Source organism: Lethenteron reissneri, chromosome 1 (assembly GCF_015708825.2).
Source record: "Lethenteron reissneri isolate LAM-NWPU_2019-01 chromosome 1, ASM1570882v1, whole genome shotgun sequence".
Lineage (NCBI taxonomy): Eukaryota > Metazoa > Chordata > Hyperoartia > Petromyzontiformes > Petromyzontidae > Lethenteron > Lethenteron reissneri.
Genome location: NC_083779.1, coordinates 4,073,290 through 4,091,376, shown reverse-complemented (window position 1 = coordinate 4,091,376; position 18,087 = coordinate 4,073,290). Strand labels below are relative to the sequence as shown.

At 52.6% G+C, this 18,087-nt stretch overlaps 2 protein-coding genes across 2 annotated transcripts in view; one reads left to right on the top strand and one right to left on the bottom strand.

Annotated features, from left to right (window-relative positions):
• The window catches only part of SNRPA1 (small nuclear ribonucleoprotein polypeptide A'), an 840,838-nt gene that overhangs the window by 759,663 nt on the left and 63,088 nt on the right, over positions 1–18,087 (top strand). The gene's annotated exons all lie outside the window — the stretch shown is intronic.
• Positions 1–18,087, bottom strand: part of LOC133354709 (LHFPL tetraspan subfamily member 2a protein-like) — a 45,659-nt gene that overhangs the window by 1,640 nt on the left and 25,932 nt on the right. Inside the window, exon 2 of the mRNA XM_061571796.1 lies at positions 2,467–3,118. Within this exon, the coding sequence (XP_061427780.1) occupies positions 2,467–3,109 (643 nt within the window). The 5' untranslated portion in view covers positions 3,110–3,118. The remainder of the gene's footprint in view (positions 1–2,466; positions 3,119–18,087) is intronic.

The window sequence follows — 18,087 nt, the reverse complement described above, 5'->3', positions numbered from 1 at the left end:
GAGGGGTGAGGGTTGAGGGGTGAGGGTTGAGGGGTGAGGGGTGGGGGTTGAGGGGTGAGGGTTGAGGGGTGAGGGTTGAGGGGTGAGGTTTGAGGGGTGGGGGTTGAGGGGTGAAGGTTGAGGGGTGAGGGGTGGGGGGGTGAGGGTTGGGGGGTGAGGGTTGAGGGGTGGGGGTTGAGGGATGAAGGGTGAGGGTTAAGGGGCGAGGTTCAGGTTTTGCGAAGAAACAAAGCGTACATCATGATAGACTCATAGACTCGTAGACAGTCATTATAAACTCAGAGATGCGTTTCATTGTAAACTAATATACCTCGTCTAGTTAATAACCTCATCCCCAGGAGGTCGTACTCAGAATGTGTCAATGTTGATTTCCATATGCAGCGTGACGTCACTTCGTGTGACGTCACTTCCTGTGACGTCACTTCGTGTGACGTCACTTCCGGCGACGTCACAATTCGCGGCACAAATCCGAGACGAACTTTATTTATTTGGTTTACCGGGAGCATTCGAAAAACTGCAAGTAACGAAAAACTCCAAGTAGTTTTTTGTTACCTGTGGTTCTTTGCTATTTTTTGGGTAATTTATTTGAACCTATCTACGCGACTTTACCGAAAGACCTAAAGAAGAGCGAATTTATGTTCTAAAAAAATACAATAATAGGATATCTGCGAAAGGGCGGCACGGCACACGAGGGGGCGAGTGGCTAACACGTCTCCCCGCTGCCTTTGTCTTCCCAGTGCCGGTGTTTATACACACCGCCCCTTACTGGACATCTGTGAAAAAGAGCTTTAGAGATCATCTTCTACGTGACTTCTTGGTTCTTTCGGTAAAGTCACGTAGAAGGGAAATAATAAAATAATAAAAATAAAACATAATAAAATTTCGATTTAAAGCTTTCGTGACTGCAGGGATTCATCTTCTTGGTTCTTTCGGGAAAGTCACGTAGAAGGGAAGTAGTAACATAATAAAACATTATGTTTTCTTTTTATTTATTATAATAAAAACATCGAATTTCTTGACTGAAAGCTTTCGTGACTGCAGGAATTCGTATTCTTTGGGTTTTTCGGTAAAGTCGCGTCGATAGGTTCAAAAAAATGAACAAAAAATAAAACATTATTATTTTATAATAAAAATAAAACATCTTCTTGGTTCTTTCGGTAAAGTCACATAGAAGGGAAGTAATAAAATAATAAAAATAAAACATGTTTTATTTGTATTATTTTGTAATAAAAATAAAACATGTTATTTTATAATAAATATAAAACATTATTTTTATTATTTTATTATTTTCCTTCTACGTGACTTTACCGAAAGAACCAAGAAGATGAAACGAACGACTTTTATCATCGTCGTTAATAATTATCATCATCATCATCCGAGTCTCAGCCAATCGGTGTGCGTTGTGGCTACGGCCGTTATCAGCACGTGTGTGTGTGTAAACACACACACTTCCGGTGATTAGCTTAATTGGCCGTGTCATTATTCACAACCCAAGTTTCCTTTCCCCCGAGATCCCGGGAATTGCTGCTGCTGCCGCTTGATTCAACGGTACACACCTCCCCCCTCCATCATCTCTCTCTCCCATACACACGTCCTGTTTGTACGTGTGTGCGTACGCATGTTGAACTCCTTTCACACCGTGCGTGGCCAAACGTGATCATCAAAGGTGTTGGGGAAGGACAACGAACTAAACGCGACAAGCAGTTCTAAAGAAATTTGTTAACATTTTTTTCTAAACAATTTTTTAAAATTTTGCTAGGTAAGCCCCACTGAGCTATGAGGCTCCGTTTCGGAAGCGAACTGGCCTCACGTGAGAGCTCAACGAAGTGGCTCATCATCGCGTGGAAATGTACCGCAGCAAAATGCTCTAAACGCGTGTTGATGTCCATTCTAAATGTGGAGGGGAAAACCGGAGAAAAATCCACGCAACCACGGGGAGAGAAACAGACACACCAAATATACAGCGGGATCGAACCCACGGCCTCCTGCACACCAGGCGAGGTAGTTAACATCTAGCCGCCGTGGCGCCAATCACACCACGTCACACCGTCACATCGCACCGCGTCACCACCGGAGAAGCCTGCACTAGGCCGCACGCCGCGTCACCACACCATCGCCACACCGTGCGTCACCACACCAAATTCTTTTGTCAAGGCGCCCTTTCCCCCCCCTTCCAACCCAGCTTAAATATACGCTCCAAACATGGTGCTGTTTCATTCAGACGCTGTCTCCCCGACAGACCTGGTCTTCACCTGAGGACGGCTACTTGCGTTGTGGCCGAAACGTCGTGAGAATTGTTTTATTACGTTCTATTTTTTATTATTTTATTACTTCCATTCTACGTGACTTTACCGAAAGAACCAAGAAGACATCGCCACACCGTGCGTCACCACCGGCGACAGCCTGCACCAGGCCGCACGCCATCGCCGCGTCGCGTCGCGCCGCGCCACCGGCACCGCCACTCACCGGCGACAGCCTGCACCAGGCCGCACACGTTGAAGATGCTCTTGCGGGCGACGCTCTGCACGCACAGCGACAGCACGGAGCTGAGCGCCAGCAGCGCCAGCAGCAGCAGCGCCGCGCCCAGGAACACGGCGCTCGCCTGCCACAGGCCGCTGGCCAGCTCGCCGAACGAGGCGGCGTACGGCCCGCACGACTCCTCCGCCTCCCCGCCGGGCCCCGCGGGGCGCACCATGCGGCACCGGTTGTAGACGCCCAGCGAGGGACGGTACGCCGACGCGCCACCACCGACGCCCGCGGCAACCGGCGACACCGCCAGATGGTGGGGGGCCGCCGCATCGTCCAGCTGGTGGTGGTTGTGGTGGCTGTGGTTGTGGTGACGGTGGTGCTGGTTGCGGTGGTTGTGGTGGTGAGTCGCCGGAGACGGCGGCTGACCGAGGATGTCCGCCGGGCCGGCGGCGGCTCGAGCGGTGGAGCGGTTGGCGACGATGCCGCCGATTCCACCGCCGGTGACGCCGCCGGCACCGGCTCCGGCCTCCTCGCCGACGAGCCACTCGGTGCTGAGGAACGCGGCCATCTCCGCGAAGGCCGTGGCGATGCTGAGCAGCGTCCACAGCAGCGAGCGGCACGTGACGATCACCTGGCACATGGCGGAGGTCTGGCGGAGACACCACGGGGGGGGGGAGGAGACGTGAGACGAGACGGGATGGGAGGAAACGCGAGTCTGGAGCAGTGGGACAGCACGTGACCATCAGCTGGCAGGTGGTGGAGGTCTGACAGAGATACCACTAAACTATAAACTAAACTATACACTAAACTATACACTAAACTATAAACTAAACATACACTAAACTATACACTAAACTATACACTAAACTATACACTGAACTATAAACGAAACTATACACTAAACTATACACTAAACTATACACTAAACTATACACTGAACTATAAACGAAACTATACACTAAACTATACACTAAACTATACACTAAACTATACACTGAACTATAAACTAAACTATACACTAAACTATACACTAAACTATACATTTTTTACTTTACCAGGTAAGGCCCATTGAGCTATAAATATATTGTTTTCAGAAGCGACCTGACCACAAATGATAGCTCAACGAAGTGGCTTATCGCGTGGGTATTTATAGCAGCCAAATAAATACTCTGAAACGCGTGATGTTGATTCTTAATGTGGAGGGAAAAACCAGAGGACTCGGAGAAAAATCCACGTGACCATGGGGAGAGAGAGACACGACAAACTCCAAATATACAGCAGGCGTCAGGGTCGGAATTGAACTCACGACCTCCCGTATACCAGGCGAGGTAGTTAACATCTAGCCACCATGATGATGATGATCATGATAGAGAGACACCGCAAATGCCAAATATACAGCAGGCATCAGGGTCGGAATTTAACCTACGACCTCCTGTATACCAGGCGAGGTAGTTAACATCTCCTAGCCACCGTGATGATGATAGAGAGACACTGCAAACTACAAATATACAGCAGGCGTCAGGGTCGGAATGTAACCTATGACCTCCTGTATACCAGGCGAGGTAGGTAACATTTCGCCACCGTGGCGCCGCACGTGTACACTGCGCGGGGACACTTGGAGACACGCAGACAGCATCGGAGGAGTCACGAGCAGAGTCTGTCTAGCCGGGCGGTGGTGGCTACGCGCGCGGCGTGGAATCCGGCGTCGTGGAGGCGAGGGATTGGCGGGTCACCTAAAACGACGTGAACCTCCATCTCCCTTCCCGTGAGCGGGCGTGGAGGAGATGCCCTTACCCTGGCCCACCAGCAAAGTGCAGACTAATCCCGTCTGCCCCTTCTGTGTGGGATCGAGCGTTGCTCCCTCGCAACACGCGTGGGTTATCTCCCGCATGTGAGCACTCATTAATTGGACGATTGCAAGTGGAAATTATTGTAATTACGAAATAATCGAGAGCAGGAAATGGCACCTGACAATCACCTGGCACATGGGTAAGTCCCGTGGAGACACGGGGAGACGGGGCGGGTGGGGGGGGAGACACGGGGAGACGGGGCGGGTGGGGGGGGAGACACGGGGAGGCACGAGACGTGTTTGCCGGACACCAGAGGTCGCAAACGTGTTTTGATTCCTTACCCGTACCCGTACCCGGCCGCACCAGGGTCGCAAACGGGTACCCGTACCCTACCCGATACCCGGCTACCCGTACCCGGCTGGGTATCGGGTAGGGTACGGGTACAGGTACCCGATTGCGACCTCTGGGATGAAGCCATGTTGCAGGCGCGGGTGGGTTGATTCTAGAAACTTGAATTGTGAGAAGAGACAAGACGTTGGGAAATGAGTGACAAACGGTGACTCACCAGTGACTCACGGACTACCCGTACCCGTACCCGGCCGCACCAGGGTCGCAAACGGGTACCCGTACCCGGTACCCGTACCCGGCCGGGTACGAGTAGCCGGGTATCGGGTCGGGTACGGGTATCGGGTACCCGGTTGCGACCTCTGCCGGACACGCGTGAAAAATAACTTCACGTCTCAACGGATTCCTCCAGGATGAGTAGGCGACTCGCAAGGATTCAGATTTTTGAAAGGAGGAGACGCCGTCGAAATCCGGAGAGGAAATGACGTTTCACCGACGACGCCAAGAGATTTTTGAGCAGGAGGCGTGGAAAACACCGATTAATTACGGAATCTCAACGGCTTCCCAAGGACTCGAGTTCGCTCACCGCACAATCGCACCGAGTCACACGCGATAGCGGAAGGGGGTGTTTGTGGGGGGGGGGTCGTGAACCTTCGCAGACCCCCAAAATATTGGTTATGTCATAGACCAGTGGTTCTTGCGCCCCTTTCGTTCTCAATCGAAATACAAAAAGTATAGTGTCAATAAATACGTGTGGTTTGATGAAACAAAGTAAGTTTTACTGACGTGCCCCCGTGCTTCATGTGTGTTTCGATGGAAAAAAAAATCCGCCCATGTCTCGCAACCCCCAGCAAGGGCATCTCGCACCCCCAGGGGGTGCATGCCCCCAGGTTAACAAGAAGAACCACTGTGTTCTTGGTTCTTTCGGTAAAGTCACGTAGAATGGAAATAATAAAATAATAAAAATAAAACATAATAAATTAATTCTCGCGACGTTTCGGCCACAATGCAAGCAGCCGTCCTCAGGTGGAGAACAGGTCTGTCGGAAAGACAGCGTCTGAATGAACACCACCAGGCTTGGCAGCGTACCACCAGGCTTGGCAGCGTATATTTATACGCTGCCAAGCCTGGTGCTGCCAAGCCTGGTGGTGTTCATTCAGGAGGACGGCTGCTTGCGTTGTGGCCGAAACGTCGTGAGAATTATTTTATTATGTTTTATTTTTATTATTTTATTATTTCCCTTCTACGTGACTTTACCGAAAGAACCAAGAAGATGAATCCCTGCAGTCACGAAAGCTTTAAATCGAAAAAGAACCACTGTGATAGATGATTTTTGAGATTTTTCTCAAAAAAAAAAAACCTATAACCATTGGTGTATATTGACCTTTAAAGAAACTGTCAGCCTTCACGTCCCTGGCACGTGGGCGACCATCCTGCCCCTCCCTGCAGCCAGCCAGCCAGCAAAACTTTTGTCCAATCGGGTGTGAGAGAGTACGAGAGCGTATCAATACACGGCCCGGGGGTAAGGGTGGGGGTGGGGGTGATGACGTCAACACGACCCCACGAAACTCCTGGGCTCGACGCTGCGCGGTGCGGGTGATGACGTCACCAGCGCAGCTGTGGCGGTGACGTCATCACCCCCACCCCCCACGCGCAAGCCAGCCAGCCAGGCAGACAGGAATCCAGGGGGAGAAATACTCAAACGAACTCCGCGGAGGAAAGGAAGAGAGATTGGAGGTGGAACCCGTGGGCTTTCTCACCAGTGATGCCGTCACCCCGGATCTGTGGTTGTGTCAAATGAAAACGGAATTCTTACACAACTTAGTTCGGTTTCTAGAAATGATCTGTCCCTATTTCTTGAATGTTACAGCTGCGTGCGTCGCTGCTCAACAAAGACAAAGATCCCCCGTATAGCTTTAACAGACATTGCGGGACAAGTATTTGCTTGTCGTCCGTGACAAAAGAGCTTGATTGCTCATCAGATTTCTTCAGGATAAATATTCAGATGCTGAAGTGCTGGATGGCCAGCACCACCCCTGGCCAGCTTTGTCTCCCTATTGGACATGTTCACTACACACCGCACCAGGTACTCGCGTAACGCTGAGTCGACCTTGGGGAGGCCCAGGAAACGGTTCAGATAATCGTCGCTGATTCGAGACTTGAAGCTTTCGCGACTGCAAGGATTCATACTCTTAGGTTTTTAAAGTCACGTAGGTAAAAAATAATAATAAATGAAAATAAATAAATTGATTTATTTTCAATTGATTTATTTTCATTTAGTATTAAAAATAATAATAAATGAAAATAAATCAATTGATTTATTTTCTTCTAGATTTGAAGCTTTCGTGACTGCAAGGATTCATATTCTTAGGTTTTTTCGGTAAAGTCACGTAGGTGAAAAATTCAAATTAATAAAAGTAAAATACAAATAAAATAAAATAAAAATCACGTTTCGGAGGCAACACAAGCTTCCGTCTTCAGGTGGAACCGTCACAGCACGGTAGCTGTATCAACCTACGTGACTTTACCGAAAAAACCTAAGAATATGATTTATTTTCCATTGATTTCTTTTCATTTATTATTTAAAAAATAATAAATGAAAATAAATCAATTGATTTATTTTCAATTGATTTATTTTCATTTATTATTATTTTATTTCTATTTTTTTTACCTGCGTGACTTGACCGAAAAAACCTAAGCGTAATCGTCACTGATGTTGGCCGTGAGCGGGAATCGAACCCGGGTCGCCAACTTCCGCAGCACAGCAGAGCGCTAACCGCTACACCACCGCTCCCCACTCCACAACATCGACCACCGCCATTCGCCACTCAGTGGAGGTGAGGTCACCACGCCGCGTGTGCCAGGCTAGGTGCACTTTAAGGCCACGTGAAGTGTCGAAAGCTCGCTGGCAGAAGGTCACGGAACAGACCCCAGCTGGTGCCATGGGTTGACCGACTGTCAATGACACACACCCAGGCAAGCGTCACTCACACACACACACGTGAGTGAGTGAGTGAGTGGTCAAGGAACAGACCCCAGCTGGTGCCATGATGTTGACTGGCTGTAGATGACACACACACACACGTGTCACTCACTCACACACACACACGTGAGTGAGTGAGCGAGTGGTTAAGGAACAGACCCAGCTGGTGCCATGATGTTGACTGGCTGTAGATGACACACACTCACACACACGTCACTCACACACACACACGTGAGTGAGTGACTCACTGCGACCACAAGACTCCTCGCCGCTGTCCGACTGCGTCTCTACGACAAAGCAGCGTCACCAGTGAACAGGGAAACAAAACAAATTGCTGACGCGTCCTTCAAGTGCCCCAAAATGTGTCACAGCCCTCCCCCCCCCCTCGTCGCAGTGTACAGTGGGGGGCCCCCCCTCACCACCCAGGGCCCCCCAAACGCAGTGTAAACTGGGGGGCTCCTCCTCACCACCCAGGGCCCCCCACCACCCGGGCCCCCCACCGCAGTGTAAGCGTGACTGGAATGGTTTCATTCCCTGCGGCGTCCACTCTGCGTTTCGTAACTCAATATCCACACACCCCCCCAGCCCCCAGCCCCCACCTCGACATTATTCGCTGTTTTGTTCAAAATGACTTCAGTTTTGGGTGCTTGGGGTGTGCTGGTGGTGATGGTAGTGTTGCTGTGTGTGTGTGTGTGGTGGGGTGTGTGGTGGTGGTGGTGGTGTTGATGGTGTGATGGTGGCGTGTGTGTTGGTGGTGATGTTGGTGTGTGTTGGTGGCGGTGGTGTGTGTGGTGGTGGTATGTGTGGTGGTGTGTGTGATGTTGGTGTGTGTGGTGGTGTGTGTGGTGGTGGTGATGCTAGTGTTGGTGTGTGTGTGGTGGTGTGTGTGGTGGTGGTGGTGTTGATGGTGTGATGGTGGCGTGTGTGTTGGTGGTAGTGTTGGTGTGTGTGTGGTGGTGTGTGTGGTGGTGGTGGTGTTGATGGTGTGATGGTGACGTGCGTTGGTGGTGATGTTGGTGTGTGTTGGTGGCGGTGGTGTGTGTGGTGGTGGTATGTGTGGTGGTGTGTGTGATGGTGGTGTGTGTGGTGGTGGTGATGGTGGTGTGTGTGGTGGTGGTGATGTTGGTGTGTGTTGGTGGCGGTGGTGTGTGTGGTGGTGGTATGTGTGGTGGTGTGTGTGATGGTGGTGTGTGTGGTGGTGGTGATGGTGGTGTGTGTGGTGGTGGTGATGTTGGTGTGTGTGGTGGTGGTGGTATGTGTGGTGTCCGGCAAAAACAACCCCCGACCTCCTAGTTGGTGTTGGATGACAATGATGTGGTGAGTAGTCCCGTGGGGGGAGGGCCCATTTAGATTGGCCATTCCCCTCATGGCGTTCGTAACCACCACAGCGGCCAAAAGGGGGCTCTGGACGGATGCGAGGGGCTGGTAACCCTCCACCTTCAATTAATTACCACAAAACCACGTCTAACATATCTAATTAAGCTTGTGCCAGAGGCCCCGGGGGGACAGGCGCCTATGACGTCTCCTTGCCAAACCCCATTTGGCGGAACCAGGAGATTGAATCTTTACCCTCGGGGCTCCTCCAGAAATAACAAAAAACCACTGCGGGTGGCAACGTGGAATGTTTCAACACTCGCTGCGGAGGAGAGGCTGCCACTCCTCTGTCGGGAGCTGGACCGGTACTGCCTGGTTCTCTGTGGTATTCAGGAGGTCCGGTGGACCGGCTCTGGCTCCTGCTAACATGAGGTGTGGACAGTCCTCTACTCGGGGCAGGAGAATGCCAAACAATATGATGGGGGCGTGGGAGCGCGGCGGTGAGGTGTGGGAAGCTGTAAGCCCCAGGCTACTTTGGGCTCGCCTTCCCATCAACCGGAGGCGAGGAGTGGTGGTCGTGGTTACTTATGCCCCCACCGAAGACGAACATACGTGGAGGGATGCAGGCAAAGCCGATGAGTCAGATGCCTTCTATGACCTCCTGTCACAGGTACTAGCTAAAGTGGCCCCTCGGGATAGAGTAATCTTGTTGGGCGACTTCAATGCCGGAGTTGGTCATGATGCTGGCACCTGGTCTGGAGTGATTGGAAGGCATGGGCCAGATCAGCTCAATAACAACAGCAGGAGGCTGCTAGATCTTTGTGCAGCCCATGGGCTTGTAATTACCAACACCCTGTTCCGGCATCGACGCATCCACACAACATCATTGATGCATGCCAGGTCCAAGCAAGAACATCTGCTGGACTACATAGTGACGGAAAAGCGGATGCGGGCCCATGTCCTTGACACCAGGACCTACCGTGGAGCTGATCTGCCCACTGACCATCGACTTGTCATCTGTAAGATGCGCCTGCCATTCTTCCACTCCGATGGAGGGTTTACACCCAGGACCCCATTGTGGTTTCAGGAAAGGGCGGTCTTGCACAAATGCCATATTTTCTGTCCGTCTGCTACAGCAGACCTGTTCAATGATACCATCAGTAGGCCTGGGCTCTGGGTTATTCTTCGTGCTTTCGGAGTCCCTGACCCTCTGCTCACGATCATTAAGGACCTACATGATGATGAGCGGGTCCGGGTAAAACTACGTGGCCGGGAGTCGGAGCCATTCACTGTTCACCTTGGAGTGCGACAAGGATGTCCTTTGGCTCCCATATTATTTTACATCTTTTTCAACCACTAAGCACCTGCCTGGGTATTTTGTACCATTGGACACTCCACTTACCCAACTCCCAATTGGTGATGGAGCAGATGTGGAGAGAGTAGAGAGTTTCTCATACCTGGGCAGTGTGCTCATGACCGGCTCCGGCTTGACAGCAGAGGTCTCATTCCGAATCAGTCAAGTGGCATTATCTTTTCATCGGTTGCGTAACGCTGCTGTGTGGAAGCTACCTGGTCTGTCGCTCCGCACGAAGCTTCATATCTTCTCGGCCACAGTCATTCCCTCCCTTCTCTACGCTTGCAAAACGTGGACCCCCTAATGGAACATCTTCGCCGGTTAGAAACATTTAGGCTGGCCTGCCTACGATCCATATTAGGTTTAACCAGGCTGGATTGTGTGAGGAGCTCACAAATCCTTGAAAGATCTGGGCAAAGTCCCATCGGTGAGCTCCTCTGGCAGGCAAGGCTGCGTTGGCTGGGTCATGTAGCCCGCATGCCAAACCACCGCATGCCGAAACAGCTTTTGTTCGGCCGGATCGAGAGGGCTAAACGGGCACAGCACGGGCTAGAGAAGAGATGGAGTGATGTGGTACAGGAGGACGTGGAGCTGAGTGGACTTGTCGATGACTGGTACCAGTGGTGTCAAGATCGGCCTCTGTGGAAGAGGCTCGTGAAGGACGCTACTGGGCAGTTGGAGGCAGTCGCTCTCCAACAACAACGGAGGGCGGAGGAGCGACGCTCACAACAACGAGCGGAGCGCCGGGTGGCTAAAGCACAGCAAGTTGGCACAGTAGGGGGCACAGGTGGTGCATCAGCCAGTCATCTCGGTCATCTCAGACCCGTGGCACCTCGGTCTGCCCCGTGACCTCCTGCCAGCGGGCGTTCGACACTTCACGTGGCCTCAACGTGCACATGGCCTGGCACAAGCGTCGTGGTAACGTCACCGCCACTTAGTGGCGAATGGTGGTTGTTGTTGGTATGTATCGTGGTGGTGTGCTGGTGGTGATGTTGGTGTGTGTGTTGGTGTGTGTGGTGGTGATTTGGTGTGTGTGGTGGTGTGTGTTATTGTGCTGTGTTTGGTGTGTATAATGTGATGGTGGTGTGGTGGTGGTGGCGGTCGTGGTGGTGGCGGTCGTGGTGTGTGTGGCCGGGTGTGGTGCTGACTACCCACTCGCGTGCCGTGCCGACCTTCATAGGTGCTCGCTAATGACACAACAATCTGTTATGAGGCTATACGGGGGATCTTTGTCCCATATATACAAAAACAAAGACAGCACACGAGGAGGTGGGTGGCCTGCACCACGCCCGACCGCCTTTGTCTCCCCAGTGGCGATGGTTACACACCGAACCAGGTACTCATTTGAGGCTGAGTCGACCTAGGGGAGGCTCAGGACCGGTTCAGATAATCGTCACCGGTGTTGGCCGTGAGCGGGAATCGAACTCGGGTCGCCGGGTTCATAGCGCAGCGCGCTAACCGCGACACTACCACTCCCCCCACACACACAGCTACACACACACACAGCTACACACACAGCTACACACACACAACTACACACACACACATCTACACACACACAACTACACACACACAGCTACACACACAGCTACACACACACAGCTACACACACACAGCTACACACACACATCTACACACACACATCTACACACACACAGCTACACACACACAGCTACACACACACAACTACACACACACACAGCTACACACACAGCTACACACACACAGCTACACACATCTACACACACACACATCTACACACACATCTACACACACACAAAGCTACACACACACAGCTACACACACACACACCTACACACACACACACACATCTACACACACAGCTACACACACACAGCTACACACACACAGCTACACACACACAGCTACACACACACAGCTACACACACACTCACCCATGCAAATACACAAAACTGACTCGCTCACGTAACGTTCATATCGGCAGCATCATCAAATCGCGTGCACTGCCGTTGCAAACCATTGATCCCGCATCCGATTCGTCTTCCGTGACTCACCGCTGTGACTTTTCACGTCTCTGGGCATCGCAAAGTCCCCCCCACAATCTTCGTGACTTTAACTCCCTCGCCCCCCCCCTCCTCCTCCTCCTTTATAGCGGCCGGCCTCACGAGTTTATTGGGGTGGTGTGGGGTGGTTTCTTTTCTCTTACTGTGAGTCCAGAGGGTCCACGTTGACACAGCGGGGGAAATTCCACGTTGCAGTGACGAGGGGTGCCAAGTCCATCCGAGAATAAACATCGCCGTGCGAAAGATGCTGCTGCTGCTGCTACTGCTACTACTGGACAGTGGGATTTAATTGAATGGCTTTAGCTACCCTGGAGTGATGATGATGATGATGACGACGTCGATGATGATGTTTCGATTTAAAGCTTCTTTCGTGACTGCAGGGATTGATCTTCTTGGTTCTTTTGGTAAAGTCACGTAGAAGGGAAATAATAAAATAATAAAAATAAAACATAATAAAATAATTCTCACGACGCTTCAGACGCTGTCTGTCCGACAGACCTGTTCTTCACCTGAGGACGGCTGCTTGCGTTGTGGCCCGAAACGTCGTGAGAATTATTTTATTTCGTTATATTTTTTGTTATTTTATTATTTCCCTTCTGCGTGACTTTACCGAACGAACCAAGAAGATGAATCCCTGCAGTCACGAAAGAAGCTTCAAATCGAAATTTAACGTTCGCATTAATAGCGCGACCATAATTTTCAACGGGCATCCAAAAAAGCCTCCATCCCGACAGCCACGTGGTTCTACCGATCCCTTCAACAGAACGCGGCAAACATTTGCCGCGCGTGCGATCGGCTTGCGGAGCGTGAGGCAGAGGTCGCAAACGGGTTTATCATTTTTTCACTCGAGGAATCCGATGAACCATGAAGCTCTGGCCCACAGATCTGGCCAATCGAGAGCACGGGTCACAGAGAACACGACAAAGGAGCGCCGCGTATGGGAAAGGCGAGAAAAGTTACCTCTCGAACACAACGCGTGCACAACGGCGTCGTCGACTGGGCAGGTCTCGGCCCCGCGGGGGGGTCAGAGTGTGGGTGCGACTGCCTCTCGCGGCGTGAGATGAGAGGTCACCGCCGAGCCAAATGACCCTCACGCCAGAGGTCGCAACCGGGTACCGATACCCGTACCCTACCCGATACCCGGCTACCCGTTTGCGACCCTGGTGCGGCCGGGTACGGGTACGGATAGGCCGTGAGTCACTGGTGAGTCACCGTTTGTCACTCATTTCCCAACGTCTTGTCTCTTCTCACAATTCAAGTTGCTAGAATCAACCCACCCGCGCCTGCAACATGGCTTCATCCCAGAGGTCGCAATCAGGTACCCGATACCCGTACCCTACCCGATACCCGGCCGGGTACGGGTAGGGTACGGGTACGGCCGGGTACGGGTACGGGTGCCCGTTTGCGACCCTGGTGCGGCCGGGTACGGGTAAGGAATCAAAACCCGTTTGCGACCTCTGCTTTACCGAAAAAGTATTCGGATTGTGATACGTGCACTTTCCTGGGTGGATGGAGGCGGGAGTGGGGGGGGCGTATTTGGGGGAGGGGGGGGTTGGTGGGCGGCTGAGATTTCAGAAACTCGCCCCATTGTTTCAACGGCCACTCCGGAAGATGGAGTTGAACCGGTCGACCTCTGCATCTGCAAGTCAAGTGGTGCCGCTAACCATGACGCCACCGCCGTGGCAGCTACACCATCCAGATGGGCACGGAGGAAGAAAACAAATCAACTAGCGACGCCAACGCGCGCAAGAGATGATGACGACGATGATGATAGACCGGGATGGGGGCTGCACAGATGGGTACAAGAACCCACGAATGCCACACGACACCAGAAACAAAGATGCCCCGTGTAGTCTCATCAGACTGTTGGGGCAAGTGCTGTTAGCGAGTAGCACCGATGAAGGCCGGAACGGCGCGCGAGAGGGTGGGTGGTCAGCACCACGCCGGGCTGCCTTTGTCTCCCCAGTGGCGATGTTGAGGCTGAGTCGACCTAGGGGAGGCCCAGGATCGGTTCAGATAATCGAGACCACCACAGACATCGCCACCACACAGAATCTGTTTTTATCCTGGAGAAATCCGATGAGCTATGAAGCTCTGTTTCACACATGTCACAGAAGCCCACACATACTCACCCACACACACTCACCCACACACACTCACCCACACACACTCACCCACACACACTCACCCACACACACAGACATCACCACTACACCCACCACCACCACAACCACCACCACCACTCACACACTCACCCACACACACTCACCCACACACACTCACCCACACACACTCACCTACACACACTCACCCACACACACTCACCCACACACACAGACATCACCACTACACCCACCACCACCACAACCACCACCACCACTCACACACACTCACCCACACACACAGATGATCTATTTCTCACACAAACACCACACCACCACAGACACCACAGACATCACCACTACACACACACCACCACATTCACACACCACCACCACTACACCCACCACCACTACACTCACACACACCACCACACTCACACAACCACCACCACTACACACACCACCACACTCACACACACCACCACACTCACACACCACCACAGCCACGAACTACACACACCACCACACCCACACACACTACACTCACACACACCACCACCACCACCACCCTACACACACCACCACCAACCACACACACACCACCACACTCACACACACACACCACCACACTCACACTCACACACCACCACACACACACACACCACCACCACACTCACACACACCACCACCAACCACACACACCACCACACCACCACACTCACACACCACCACCAACCACACACACATGGCCGCTCCAATTGACCCCCGTGACCCGGCAAACAGCACGGGCCGTTGTCACGGTGACGAGCAAACTGGACAATTAGGGGATCCGGTGGGGGCCAGTGCCCCCCCCCCCCCTCGAGCTCCCACAGCAAACAGCGAGACCCCCAAACAACCCCCAAGCTACAGCCCCACCCCCAACACGTGCCCTGGGGGGGAGGGGGGGGCACGGGGGCACCCACACCCCCCCCACACACACATACCGAGAGAGTGCGTGGGAGGGAGGTCAGTGCGGTGAGTAGGTGTGCGTGTGTGGCTGTGTGTGTGTGGGTGTGTGTGTGTGGGTGAGTAGGTGTGTGTAGGTAGGAGTGCGTGAGTGGGTGAGTAGGTGTGCGTGTGTGTAGGTAGGTGTGCGTGTGTGGGTACGTGTAGGTGTGCGTGTGTGGGTACGTGTGTGTGCATGTGTGGGTGAGTAGGTGTGCGTGTGTGGGTGTGTGTGTGTGGGTGAGTAGGTGTGTGTAGGTAGGGTGCGTGAGTCGGTGAGTAGGTGTGCGTGTGTGGATACGTGTAGGTGTGCGTGTGTGGGTACGTGTGTGTGTAGGTGTGCGTGTGTGTGTGTGTGTGTGAGTAGGTGTGTGTGTGTGGTGTGTGTAGGTGATGCGTGTGTGGGTACGTGTGTGTAGGTAGGTGTGGGTGAGTAGGTGTGCGTGTGTGGGTGAGTAGGTGTGCGTGTGTGGGTGTGTAGGTAAGTGTGCATGTGTATAGGTAGGGGTGCGTGTGTGGTGTGTGTAGGTGTGCGTATGTGGTGTGTAGGTGTGCGTGTGTGGGTGAGTAGGTGTGTGTGTGTGGTGTGTGTAGATAGGTGTGCGTGTGTGCGTTATGTGAGTGAGTAGGTGATGCGTGTGTGGTGTGTGTAGGTGTGCGTGTGTGTGTGTGGATGTGCGTGTGTGGGTGAGTAGGTGATGCGTGTGTGGGTGAGTAGGTGATGCGTGTGTGGTGTGTGTAGGTGTGCGTGTGTGGGTGTGTGTGGGTGTGTGTGGGTGTGTGTGTGGGTGTGTGAGTATGGGTGTGTGTGTGTGGGTGAGTAGATGTGCGTGTGTGGAGCGTTAGTGCAGCAGTTAGCGCTACGCTACGCTGCGCTACGAACCCGGCGACCCAGGTTCAGTTCCCGCTCACGGCCAACACCGGTGATAGCGATTATCTGGGCTTCTCCTAGGTCGACTCAGCCTCAAATGAGTATCTGGTGCGGTGTGTAAACATCGCCTTCATAAGTGCTCGCTAACAGTACTTGCCCCAACAATATTTTAAGGCTTTCCGGGGAATCTTTGTCTTTTGTGGGAGGGAGTGTGTGTGTGTGTTGGTGTGTGACAGAGATAGCGTGTGTGTGTGTGTGAGAGACAGAAGGCGTCTCTATGTGTGTGTGTGTGGGCGGTTGCGCGCGTGTGAGGGGTAGTATGTGCGTGTGTGGAGGAGTGTTTGAGTGTGTGGGTGTGGAGGAGTGTGTGCGTGTGTGTGTGTGTGGAGGAGTGTGTGTGACACAGAGAGAGAATAACTGTGTATGAGAGACAAAGTGTGTGGTGTGTGTGTGTGTGAGTCTCTGTGTGTGTGTGAGTCGGTGTGTGTGTAAGAAAGTGAGCAACAGTGTTTGGGTGAGATAAGGTCTGCATGGCTGAGTGAAAGAGTGCCTGCGTGCGTTTATGTATTTGTGTGTGTGTGAGTGTGATGGACAATCTGTATGAGTCTGGGTAGGTGTGTGTGTGTGTGAGTGTGTGTGTGTGAGTCTGTGTGTGTGAGAGTCTGTGTGTGTGAGTCTGTGTGTGTGAGAGTCTGTGTGTGTGAGAGTCTGTGTGTGTGTGTATGAGTCTGGGTAGATGTGTGTGTGTGAGTCTGTGTGTGTGAGTCTGTGTGTGAGTGAGTCTGTGTGTGTATGAGTCTGTGTGTGTGTGAGTCTGGGTCTGTGTGTGAGTCTGTGTGTGTGTGAGTCTGTGTGTGAGTGAGTCTGTGTGTGTGTGAGTCTGTGTGTGAGTGAGTCTGTGTGTGTGTGAGTGTGTGAGAGTCTGTGTGTGTGTGTGAGTCTGTGTGTGTGAGTCTCTGGCTGTGTGTGTGAGTCTGGGTAGGTGTGTGTGTGTGTCTGTGTGTGTGAGTCTCTGGCTGTGTGTGTGAGTCTCTGTGTGTGTGTGAGTCTGTGTGTGTGTGAGTCTGTGTGTGTGTGAGTCTGGGTGTGTGTGTGAGTGAGTCTGTGTGTGTGTGTGTGTGAGTCTGTGTGTGTGAGTCTGGGTGTGTGTGTGTGTGAGTCTGTGTGTGTGCGAGTCTGTGTGTGTGTGTGAGTCTGTGTGTGTGTGTCTGTGTGTGTGTGTGAGTCTGGGTAGGTGTGTGTGTGAGTCTGTGTGTGTGTGTGAGTCTGTGTGTGTGAGTGTGTGTGTGAGTGTGTGCGTGAGTCTGGGTGTGTGTGTGAGTCTGTGTGTGTGAGTGTGTGTGTGAGTGAGTCTGTGTGTGTGTGAGTCTGTGTGTGTGTGAGTCTGTGTGTGTGTGTGAGTGAGTCTGTGTGTGTGAGTCTGGGTGTGTGTGTGTGTGAGTCTGTGTGAGTCTGTGTGTGTGAGAGTCTGTGTGTGTGTGTGAGTCTGTGTGTGTGTGTCTGTGTGTGTGTGTGAGTCTGGGTAGGTGTGTGTGTGTGAGTCTGTGTGTGTGTGAGTCTGGGTGTGTGTGCGAGCGACATTGGGGTGCGATGATGCGCCCACTAACCCGGCGCACCTGAGTTCAATCCCCGCTCGCAGCCAACACCAGCGACGATTTTCCGAACCGGTCCTGCCCTAGGTGGACTCAGCCTCAAACGAGGTACCTGGTGTAGCGGTGTGTGGTAAACATCGCTACAAGGGAGACAAAGGCGGCCGGGCGTGGTGCTGGCCACCCACCCACTTCGTGGACCGTTCCGGCCTTGGTAGGTGCTACTCAGTGACGGGGTCTT